General features: G+C 46.7%; 1 protein-coding gene across 2 annotated transcripts in view; it reads right to left on the bottom strand.

Annotated features, from left to right (window-relative positions):
- The window catches only part of VOPP1 (VOPP1 WW domain binding protein), a 62,138-nt gene extending 49,966 nt beyond the window's left edge, over positions 1 to 12,172 (bottom strand). Inside the window, exon 1 of one of the 2 annotated variants that reach the window (XM_030237308.2) lies at positions 11,730 to 12,172. In XM_030237308.2, coding sequence (XP_030093168.1) covers positions 11,730 to 11,780 — 51 coding nt within the window. In that variant the 5' untranslated portion in view covers positions 11,781 to 12,172. Of the gene's footprint in view, positions 1 to 11,350; positions 11,541 to 11,729 lie in introns of those variants that run through there. The other variant, XM_050971474.1, reaches the window with a different exon arrangement.
- Positions 12,173 to 12,494: the final 322 nt, after the last annotated feature.

Below are 12,494 nucleotides of genomic sequence, written 5' to 3'. Positions count from 1 at the left end.
AGAGAAGATTATGTGGCAGCTTGAAGATAAGGTTAAAGAGCTTGAGCTTCAGGCAGCAAGAGATGAGGAGCTGAAAAAGCAATTCAAGGTAGAGAAGATGTAGCTGCAGCAATGAGAAAAGGTGGCAAACTGTACCTTCAGGACAGTGAATGGGAAGGCAAACTGAAATCACACAAAAGAAAACTTAAAAATAACCCCAAACCCACAACAAAAAGCCAGCAGCCACCCAGACTCCAGAAGCTGATCTGAAAACTGCAGGAACATTTTCAGAGCCAGGACCAATGTTCCCAAATGAACCACTGGTGCTCAGAGAGTTTCTTTTGCAGGCTTCCTCCCCTGCCACAGCCTTTCATCCAGCTTCCTGCCTTCTCCCAAGCTATCCCGAGCTCACCCCTGCACAGCCTTCTCATGACTAAGAGACTACAAGGAACAGCACCCATCTCCTTCACAGTTCCTCCCTTGACTTCAATTTGCATCAGAGAGCTCTCACTGGCTTTGGCAGCATCTGATTTTTTTTTTTTATGAGTCACCTTCCCTTCTGCAAGAAAGGAATAAACCCATGAACAGAGATGCAAGTAAGAGTGGGGCTGAAGCACACATGGTCATCTCAGCTGTCTCAAAGCAGGCAATGAGCCTTCCTGCTCCTCACCAGGATCCTGGAAATTGTCCAGCACCTGTCTAGATACTTCTTGGGGTGAGGTGGGGGGAAGAAGTACCGACAACTTCAGCATGAAAACCAGACAGCTCTGGGAAGCAAAAGAAAGCAAAAATGGCCCCAATTCATGGAGAAGCAACATGTGCTCTTTCCTCCATCATCTGTTCTGCCTATGCATTGCACAGCCTCGTAGGGATGCCACAGGCAGGTGGCACAGGCTTACCAAAAGCAGTTGGATACCTTCACTGCACCTGTGGAGCAGGTCACACCACAGTGTGGGGCAGGGGGACCTGCAGCTGATGTGTCTCAGCACAGCAGCACAGGAGCAACAGAGCTGCAAAGTCTCTGCAAACACACACACGGCAAGCCCAAGAATTTCACTCTGTGCCACTGCCCAGCACCCGCTTTTTCCAGCGCTTCATCGCTGTGGATGGCTATCACAGAAATAAATGCATACTCACAAGCTATTCTTAGCGTTCACCAGAGAGGCGATTACCAAATTACCCAGTTACATAATCTCTTTTATATAATCACCACGATGCTTTTCTCCTTATGCAACATGGACAGTGACCGTGGCTGGCTGAAGTAGCTGCTTCCCCAAGGAGAGCTACACCGGCAGCTCCGTGGGTGGACACGGTGCTGCACAGCGCAGGTGCACAGAGGAGTGACAGCAAGGGCTGCTTCAAGGCAACCAAACTTCTCAGTGTGTGTGCCTTCAGCCCGGGGAAGACACCACCATCCCTGCTCCCAAGGCTCCAGAAGCTGCACAGAGCAAAGGTCACCTGCACCTCAAGCTGGTTGAGACAGCAAAACCAAAGGCACCCAGCACCCTCCATGCAGCCTGTCCCAGCACTCACAGGAAGCAAGTGGGGTGTCTCCATTGACTTTTAATGGCCTTTGGACAGAGCCCAGGATTAGGGCTTTAATAAAAATAGGAAGTCAAGATTATTACAGAATTAAAACAAGCTTAATCCAAATCCCCCTGGCTTTGTGCCACAGCTGTGCCCCATGGTTTTTGTCCACAAGGAAAACACGGTGAAGCTGCAACCTGTGTTCCCACAGGATGCCTTGTGACAGGCATACATGCACACAGGGCTGGCAGTGTGGGTCAGCATAGCCATGCCAGGAAGTTTCACCAGCCAGGCTTTGGGCATATTCAAACGTGTCCCCTACACTTTCAGGATCCTATCCAATGCCTTCTAGGAACACTGAAGATACCTGTTCAAATGATTGCCACATACAAGGTATAGTGGGACCCAACTTGCCAATAGTCACCCTGGGCTTTAAGGAGTCAGCATCAGAAGTATTACCCACAGCACGTGAACAAACAAATCTAAGACCTGGATTTCAGAAAACAGAAGCTCCAAGATCTACAGATCACCTGCAGATTCTGAAACACTTTTTTATCTCCATGCAATTTCAGCACTAAGTTCAGCTGGTGGCATGGTGCTGGCAATTATGTGAAAGCCCCAAACTGCCTTAGGTTTTCCTCAACATTATGCAACTTGTAGTATCTGGCTATTATTAGGCACTTATGCCTCCCCTGCTCCCTAGAAATACAGGTCATCCAAAGAAATATGCAGGCAAACATATGCAGCCTTAGAGTAGCACTGTAACATACTTTATGCAGGGATGCATGCACACAAGTTTAGGAACAGAGACCGCTATCGTTTCAGCTCCAGAAAAAAAATGAAGCAGCCTAACGTTATCTTACGCTATCTCAAACTACAGGATGACCCAGTTCTGAAGAGTTTAAACCTAATCCCATATGCTATTAGTATTTCTGTATCACAGCCAAGAGATGTGAATTGCTTTAGTCAAGAAGCAGATCAGAGCAGAACTGGGGTCCCTGATGCAAAACCCCAGCGCAGACGGTGCAGCCCATCATGGCAACGCTGCCTGATGGTTCAGGATCAGTGGGCATCCTCTGCCCCACTGCTGCTCAAAACATTGAAAATCATGGTTATCTCTACTGACAAATGTTTGGATAAGCAAGACAGCACTCAAGATAGGAGCATCTTATGTCAGCCTGAAAAAGAAAAGCAGACCTTGAAAAAGTAGATTTAAAACTTCTTACACACCCATCCTCACCCTCCTTTATTTTCTTTACATTAAACAATTGTCTGACCATTTGAAAGCAGCGTGTTCAGAGATCATGTGCCCTCTCTTTTGGACTGAGATTCTGCCAAACTTAATGTCACCTGAACAACTGAAGGTGGACTTTTATACCCATTACCCTTCCTGTAATAGGTTAAACCCCTGGCTCCAACTGCAGCAGGGAAATAAGGCCCTGAGCAGGGAACTCACACTGTAAGAGAGCCAGCAGCGAATTCCTTGATCTCACTTACACCAGTATTGAGAGAATTATCTGTAGTGATGAGCAATGTTTTTTTCCCCCCAAGGAGCAGAAATGAAAGAAGACACTTGCTTGACTCATCCTTGCCTGGTTTTTGCATCAAAAGCTGAAGCACTTACAGTCACCCACCAACCAGACTGAGAAACACCGCATTTACAGATATAATTTACATCTACAGATATAATGAGGAAATCAGAAAAGAATTCACTAAGTTAGCAGGTCTTCTATCCACTTCAGTGAAGAGATTAAACAGAATTGGGAGAAACAAAACACTGAGCAGCACCTGAGCAATTCCCCAGGCGCAGACCCTTACACTGTCTGTTGTCATGTCACCATGTCTAAACAGTATTGCACAGTTGGATATCAATCTCCTGTGTTGATGCTAAAGGGACTGTGCCAAAACCAGCAAGGTATAAACACCTGGCCTTTTCTAGCCAGACAAAGAGCATCTCCTGTCCAGAAAGGGAGAAAAACTGACTCCAACCAGGACACACAGAAGAATTTTGTTCATCTACCTAGAGCCATCAGACATGCATGCAGCAAGACAACTGTGCCAGCCAAAACACCCCAAGTTTGCAGCCATTCAAAAGAAGCCCATCTTTGCTACTACACTCATTGATTTTATTTTTCTTTGCTAGTATATGTCCCCTGACAGAGCTCCTAATTTATTGACAACCAAACCGTCTGGATCACAGGCACACTTCCTGCTCTTAACCCTATAGCAGCACAAGCTTGTCACTCTAACTATACTGCTGGCAAGACCAAGCTAAGCAGAGCGGGTCTACAAAACCATCATGCTCCCTTGGGTGTTAGTGCCACCGACTGATGCCCAAAAAGATGAACATGCACAACAAAATGCTCTTCTCACATCAAGTATAACACGTGCTACCCATCACCTTCAGTCTGCTGTCAGTGAGATCCCTGCCACCTTCCCACATGCTCACCTTCCTCTCATACTAATTTTATTTCAGGGTTCTTCACTTCTTCATACTCCCAGGGAAGATCCAAACAGGCTGGAATGCATATAACTAGAAAGGCATAAGAAAACATAAAATGTAATTACCTTAGAAGGACAAATCTTTAGAGGTATTGGCTACATTCCTGGAGTCCACAGCCCTCACATCTTATTCCAGCAGCATAAGACCTTGGAAGGAAGGATCCATCCTCAAAATTATTGCCAGCTATTTAGTTGCCTGATGCCTATCAATGTCAGAGGTAGGAGACCAAGCCAGCTGGCACAGTATCTTTCCTAATCCAGCTGGAAACAGTGAGCTGCTTACAGAGGGCTTGTGTGCAGCCAGGACTGGAGTATAGGTACACTCCCATCACCCTGCTTCATCACCCTTCACAAATGGCCACTTTCAACTCCTCTGGAAAGTTCCTCGGAACTTTGAAACTAAGGCTCAGATCACATCATAGTCACTTTCACTGAAAGGCCAAGGTTTGGGGTTTGTTTTAGACCTCCATATGAGAGAGAGTGAAGGGTGCAGGAGAGGAGTGCTGTGCTTGTAGTAACCCTTGGCTGGACTTGAGGACAACAGTCCCCGCCACGTTGCAACTGATGCTGGACCTTCGCCAGAAGTAGTCTCCATCCATGACCTTCTCCAGCCCCACAGGGAAATGAGTGGGGAGGCCATCAGCTCCTGGTTGAGCACTTCTGCTCTGAGAGACACGTGGCAGGTGATCTGGGAAAATCATATGACTAATTTTTCCAGAATAGTATCTAATGGCATCTTTCAGGCAAAGATAAAAAGAAAAAAAAATCACACCCTGCTAATTTCCCCTTCTAGCAGAGCACAGAAAAGGTTTCCATGACTGCCTTCCACTCCAGTACAAATGCAGCATCATCTAGGGACACAGTTTACCAGGTAAGGGGCTGTGCTAAGTTTACAATTGGACTCAATAACCTTAACAGTCTTTTCCAACCAAAAGGATTTTATGATTCCCATTAGGAGATACCTAATGTATTGAAACAAGAAGTGTGCTACCAAATTAAGCAGTTCTGCTCCAAGCCATACATTCTCTCTCCTCCCTTGCAACAAGTTTCATGATGCTATACCGAGGCACAAACCTCTGCTGAGCCAATGGAAAATGATTCCCTCCCACTTTTCTCCCCCAGACCCTTTTTTGTGGCTTAGTCATTCACAGCATCAGTGGGTTGATATGATCCTTTAGTGGTCCCAGGGTCACTAGAGCTGCAGGAGCTGGCAAAAGCAGGGATTAGAGATCACCCTTGCCAGCAACAACCCACACCTTCACTGAACGAGATACAGATAAGAAACCACTTCTTGCTAGGTCCTTTCCTTTAAAAAATTTACCAGACTGAAAGCTGAGTCATAGAGAAAGAAGGAAGAGATTTTTAGTTAAGCTATTTAAAACACAGGTGTAGCTAACACCTATTTAGCATGAAGTTGAAGACACACTTCTGAAGAAAGACATTTTTAACTCAGCAGTGATAACTCTTCCATTTAATATGTGAGAAACCTGTCAAGATATATTTTTCTCAAAAAGGAAAAAAAGGAAAAAGGCATTCAAAAAAAAAAACCCAGACTCTCCTCTCATGCCCTTCTGAAATACCAGGCATGGCATTTCATCTCCTATCTTACTGTTCTGGTATCAGAAAAGTGATAATATCCACTATTTAAGACCTTAGCTTTCCTTTGTCTTTAAGCTGCTATTTAATGCTCAAGATCCCAGGCTGTGTCCCCAGACTTGAGACTGAACAAAGAATCATTTTCTAAAAAACACTATTCAAGCAAACAAAAAAAAAAAGCTTTTAGAAAAGCTTTGCCTCTTGCTAGTCCAAAGAGTGTTTATATTTGCCATAACTAACTCTAACAGGATTTCAACAAAACCATTAGCAAAACAAACTCAGCTGCATTGCTGAGCATACAAAGCAACACAATGTTGTCAAAAATTAGACACAAAAAGTAAAATATGCTAGCTTTATGTATTGGATTTTACTTTATATATAACAACAAATTTGAAGTAAATTTGTAGCCACCTTGCCCCAGCAAGATATATTTTTAAATATTAAAAATATTTTTTATTTTAAATTCTGTAGCATAAGCTTAAGCATTAATCCCTTTCTGCCTGTAAACTCAGCCTACACTGATGACCAGAGCAAGCTTCTATATGAGCATACTCACTGCAGTTTTTCTAAGCCTCTTCTTAGTGGAGAAAAAAATCAAAATGGATTTGCATTAAACCAAAGAGTTTCAACTGACCCCCCCTTTTTTAACTGATTTTGGCTAAATTCATTTCAAAAGAGCACCTGAAGTCTAAGGGCTTGCTTTGGCCAAGTTTAACCTTCCAGCCACCTGCATTAGCTGAGTGGAAAGCAGCAAGAGGAAAAAGAGTCAGACAACTTCCCTTTTATGAAGAAAGTATAACGGAAAGTGCTAAATATTTTTGACTGCTGTAAGAAAATACAAACAGAGGCTTTAATAAAAATAGGAAGTCAAGATTATTACAGATGCTGCCTCCAATTTAAACAAAAAAACCCCACACCAACCAAGCCCAAAAAACCCCATTTGCACCTCCTCTTAGAGGATGCAAATGGCAGTCGGCCACTCATTCCCTACCCACCACCAGCACAAATCTGTCTCCTCCTCAGCAGGAGCAAAGTGAGAAAAGTGTGTGAGCTCAGTCCTCCCGCCTGGAAATCACAGCCCATCTCGCTGCTGTCAAGAGGCAGGGAAGGCTTGCCAGCACCAGTTGGATCTCCCAAGTATAAATCCTAAGAAAACCCTTTCCTGCCTTCACTCAGCCATGCAAAAGCTACTTTGCAACCAGCTACAGGAGGGTGAGGAAAAAAACCCACCAGAAATTATTTAAGCTACTAAATCTGTTATGTAACCAAAACTAAAAAGGAAGAGAGGGTTACTGGCCACATCTACACTAACAACTCTGTAGCAGAATTTTTGGGATAGATTCTTCCCCTTATTCCCCCCAGGCCCCAAGGTGGTATTTGCTGGGGTCCCTGGTATGAAGGAGGAATTGATGAATCTGACTCCATGTTCTTAAAAGGCTAATGTATTATTTTGTGATATTGTATTATATTAAAGAAATGCTATACTAAAACTATACTAAAGAATAGAGAAAGAATCTTACAGAAGGCTTAACAAGAATATGAATGAAAACTCGTGACTGCTTCCAGAGTCCCAACACAGCTGGATGTGATTGGTCATTAAGTTAAAATAATTCACATGAAACAAATCAAACAACAATCAGTTGGTAAACAACCTCCAAACCACATTCCAAAGCAGCAAAAACAGGACAAGCAATCAGATAATTATTGTTTTCATTTCTCTCTGAGGCTTCTCAGCTTCCTAGGAGAAGATATCCCGGCAAAGGGACTTTTCAGAAATTATGAGTGACACCACTGAAAGAACCCGAGTTAAAACATCAACAGGGCAGTATCCATATTCCAGAGAGGGACAGCTCAGAGACAACAACACTGTGTGCATGCACATCTGTACATTCAAGGGTACATGCACTCTTCATATAAAGGAAAACCTAACCACCAATGGATAGAAAAAAATACCAGAAACAGGTGGGAGAGGAGGATGCAGTGGCCCCCATAATCCTCACAAATTCTTGAACTCCACCTGTGCCTACCATGATTAAAATGTGTAGGTTTTTTCTTTAAGACCAGTGGCTTTCCTCATATTAATGTTCTTGTTCCTACAAGGATTAAAAAATCAAAACAAACAAACAAAAAACAAAACATAAACAATCAAACTAAAACTAGAAACAAACCTCTTCAGGAAGGACAGAAATTTTTGGTTTCTCTGATTTGATAAAATCTCTCCTATTGAAACCCAGAAAATTATTATTATTATAATTACAAAAATAATACCAAAAAGCTCAACACAGCAGTTAACAAACTGAGGAGTACCAGCCAACTTTGCTTTTACTTAAACAAATCTTGTGTGACAGACTGTCAGGAGTATTTGAATTTTCTTCCAAGATAACACATTTTGCTGTTCCTATGACATGTCCATTTTCTTGGTCTTTTTTAAAAAGGCACTTGACTCTTGTGCAGTATCTTTCATCTGACAAATTAACAAGAGGACGCTACTGATCACTAGAGTCTCCTGGACACAATATAGGGGCCAATCAGAGATTTAGGCATCTAAAATTATTTTGAAAGTTGAGGCTACCCAACAAGCTTCTCTGCAGCACCAACAATAAAACACCATTATTACCACTGCAGCACAGACAGGGTCCTCCACCAGCCTCAAACAGCTCTGTTCAGCTTCCCAATCCTTGAGCTGAGCTTCAGCTACTGAGCCCTCCTCCATCCAGCACTTGTACAGCTTGTGAGAGAGAAAGCAAGCACTCGGGCTGAGAAGTAAGCCCCACAGAGACACTGGTGCCCTCATTCAGGCTGAAAATAAGCTTGCTTCATCAGGGGGTGGGGGGGACGGACTGCCTGTTAAGTTTTATTTTTTCCCCATTCCAAAGACATCGCTATTCATTAAAGTCACATTTAAGCTCAGACATCCAAAGCCCTTGGGATCACTGATAAAAGAAAAGCAGAAAATCTTGAGATATACGCCCCTAACAGTCATCACTTCGAGGATGTTTTCAAACCTTGCTATAAGACTGAGAGCCAACTGAGACAAAACACAGTCCTGTTGACAGAACCACAAGCCAAGCTGGCAAGCAAGACTACTGGTTATTTGTGAGTGCAGAAATCATACACCTCAGTACTGTGGGTATACCAGTCATCCAGGCTCCTGGTGAAAAAGGGCATTTCAAGCAACTGCAGTTAGTAACACATTGCTATCTCCAAGTAGCCAAATTAATTTGAAAAAGACAGATACAGATTCAACAGTCTTTATTTCTTCCTACGAGTACCAAAATTACCTGTCAAATTGTCCACCTCATTTTACCTTACTTGCTAAACTGTTCAACTGCAATTAAGTCATGAGCAAAACACATGACATCTTTAGCTTTTCTCCCCTAATAAGTCTTCTCAGAGCAAAGCTTTCTGGGTCCTGGGGTTGGAGATTTTTCTTCCACCACGGTCTTTGTGGTTGCAGTGAAAAAACCCTCGTCACACAAGAAAACTAAAAATTAATTCCCCTCTCTCACCAGCACAGTGCTCTGAGTGTGTTTCTGTAATTAGCACATCTCAAGCTTGTCTAGAAGAAAAGGCATTTCAGCACCAAGAGCCAGCAATTTCTTATGTGCAAATCCTGCTTCAATGGTGATGCCTTCAGTCACCTTCATGAAACCACCCACCAGCACATGGAAGCACCTTCCCCTGCCCCTCAAGCCCCTCTTCTGTATCTTCTGCCTTTACATCAGGAGCAGCAAACCCTCACTTGTGGGAGACTGCCACAGCCAGCTACTGACTAGGCTTCAGCCTGAAAGCCACCAACACACACACTCCCCACATCCAAACTCACACCCACCATGAACCTGATGTATACTTAACTGTGAAGGAGTTCATTCCTTTCATCAATATAACCAGAAATAGTGGTTTTGCAATACATAAACATTTTACAGCAAGTATTTTGGGTAATCTACCCAAGGGAAACCTAGCTAGAACCAATAAACTACTGCATAGTGCTCTGACAAACTAAATGGGTTCCTCCCCACAGTACCTGGGTAATAGTCAGAGCCTTTTGCAAAATGATGAATGAAAACCACATTTCTCAGCTCGTGCTCTGTTCAGTAATAACTAAGGTCATGTGGAAGTTGCAAACAGATTACTTTGTGCAGAAGACAACAAAAGTTTCATGCACCAAAAGCCTTCAAAATAACCAGATGTCTCCGATTAAGTTATTTAAACCCCCAGCACTCTGTTTCTGGGCATGTAGAATACAGCCTTATTTACACAGCCATCTCATTTTAATAGGCAACCTAAGAACTTCCAAGAAAGAAAAAAAAAAAATCCACAAAACCAGATGGCAAAACAAGCATTCAAGATTAAAGGAAAAAAAGGGAGGGGGGGAATCCCCACAATTAAAACCAGTACAAAAGCTTAAATAACAGCAACACTGGCTAGATGCAACGAGGATTTATGCAAATTACTTTTTTCAGGCACGAATGATCTTTTTCAGCAGAATACACGTTAAGAGAGCAGACACATCTAATCAAAGAGATCCTGGAGGGGCGAAACCTTTCAGCGTCTCAGATGAACACAATCCCTCAGGGAAATGGTGGTGTTTGTTTCATTTAATCGACATTTTGCTATTTCTGCTGAAGAGCTACTGTGGAGTCAAGAGCAGTTGAGGGCTAGAAACAAGGCCAGGGTTACAGCCAGGGAAGAGAGATGCAAATCAATTAACCTGTAAAGAATTACACTTATTTACATTGAGCAATGATTTTGATCTGAGTGTTTTAATGGGATGATGCTGGATGGCACAGTGGGCAACACACCAGAAACCATTCATCTACGTAGGTGGCATAAACATGTAGTAAACATAATTTTCATGAATTATTCCATTACCAAAGGCAGTAACTACACAGCCAGCACTCCGGTTTCCATGTATGGGGTGGAGGCATGCCGTTTAAAAAAAAATAATAATTCATTTCCTGTGTAAACTGCTCTATCACAGAGGCAGCACAGCTCTTTCACCACTCTGACACTTTCAGCTACATTGCCCCTGGGCTTTATGAAGGTAGAGATGTGCCTAAGACAAGCCCACAAGTGTTTCCGAAGTCACCCCGGCACGCTGCCACCGCACGAGTGCCAGCGATGACTCCAGCACGCTGCCAAACCTGCCACCGGGAGCGGCACATGGCAGGGCGCCCGCACGGCTCTGTCCCGGGGGGCCACTGCTGCCCCCCTGACCGTCCCCAGCCCCAAGGTTAAACCACAGACCAAGAGACAGCTCGCCCCCAGAAAACATCTGCCCATCCGCTCGCTGAAATAAAAGAGCTGCTTTCCCAACCGCCTGATCCAGTGTCATCCCAGCCCACCGGAGGGAGGTTTAAACTAGGCGATCTGTAAGGAGCCTTCCAATCCAAACTATTCCACGGTTCTAGAACTGCGTGGCACAAATCCCCCCTCCAATTAATGAAAGCTCCTAATTCACTGCTTGTTTGGTTGTTCTAAGTACGAAAGCTGCGCTATCCAGGCTTTCCCAGAAGTTTAACCACGCCGCACGGTGCCACCACGGCTCCTCGTGAGCTGATGCCGCCGCACCTCTACCTACCTCGCAATGGACACTTTGCCCACTAAATGAATATAAGAGAATAATGAAAATAAGAGATGCGCCTTCCGTCTAACCCTTACTGACAGGCGCAGGCTTTGCGTCCCCTGAACAGTCTGCCAGTCTGCTGGGAATGGGCAGCTTCCAGCAGCTTATGCCCCTACGTACAGGTCCCGCGTCACTCTGCTCCATCACATCGCGGATAATCCTTCTCTGCTCCAGCAGTGAGACCCCGGACACCCGGCGAGCCCGGCCGCCGCGAACGCCCGTGACCACCTCAGCCGCAGCCGCGCCGGGTCTCGCCCAGCCCGGCCCCGCAGCTCCCCCGCACTCCTGACCGCGCACTGTCTGTGGAGCCGAGCCCGTTCGGCAAAGACATTAACCCCAAAATAAACCACCTCCCGCGCACGCCCCCCGGCCGGGCTTCAGCTCCCCTCGCCAGCCGCGCAGCTCCAGGTCGCGACCGAGGGCGGAACCCCGCGGTAGAACTCGGGGTTGCCGCAGGCGCCGCTGGGCACGGCAGCGCTCCCCCCACGGCCCACCTCACCTCCCACAGCAGCGAGAGCAGCAGCGCGACCCCAGGGTGGAAGCGCTTCATCTCTCCTCCTCCTGTTCCTCCTCCTTCCGCGGCGGCGGCGGGCTCGCCCCTCCGCCTCAGGCGCGCACGGGCGCTGCCAGCCGCGCCATCCCCGACGGCGGGGAGCTCCGGGCGGCAGCGCGCACGGCGGGCTCTCAGCAGCCGGCGGAGGCGGCCGCGAGTAGCCCGCACCGGGGGCAGAGGGACGAGGCGGGGTAGAGCGGCGGCGGGGCGGGGAGGGAGGCGGGGAAGCCCCGCAGCAGGGCGAGGGCGGGCTGACCCGCCGATCCCCTCAGCGACAGCGTCGGCGGCCGGAACCGAGCGAAGCAGGGTCGGGGCGAGGCGAGGCGGAGACCACCGGGTCCTGGGGCAGGCGGCACAAAGAGGCCGGGCACCGGCACCGCCGCCGCTGCCACTGAGGGCGGGCAGAGGAGCGGCCCGCCCCGGCCCCGCCCCGCGGCGCTGCCCGGCCGGGCGGGGGCGGTGGTGGCGGAGGAGTGACCCTGAGTTTGCTCCCGCATCCCTCCCCGCCCCGCATCTCCCCCTGCCCCCGTCACCGCCCCCGCACCTGCCCCCGGCCGAGGGGACAGTACCGGGCTCCTCCTTGGTGCTGCGCGGTCAGCGGGTCGCCCGTGACCACGACACCCCTTCCCCGGAGTGAATCCAGAGGAGGCAACAAAGATGCCCAGAGGGCTGGAGAATCTCCTATGAACACGAAAAGAGTTGGAGCTCTTC

Source organism: Serinus canaria, chromosome 2 (genome assembly GCF_022539315.1).
Source record: "Serinus canaria isolate serCan28SL12 chromosome 2, serCan2020, whole genome shotgun sequence".
NCBI lineage: Eukaryota > Metazoa > Chordata > Aves > Passeriformes > Fringillidae > Serinus > Serinus canaria.
The sequence above is the reverse complement of the archived record's forward strand: the minus strand, read 5'-3'. Positions and strand labels throughout refer to the sequence as shown.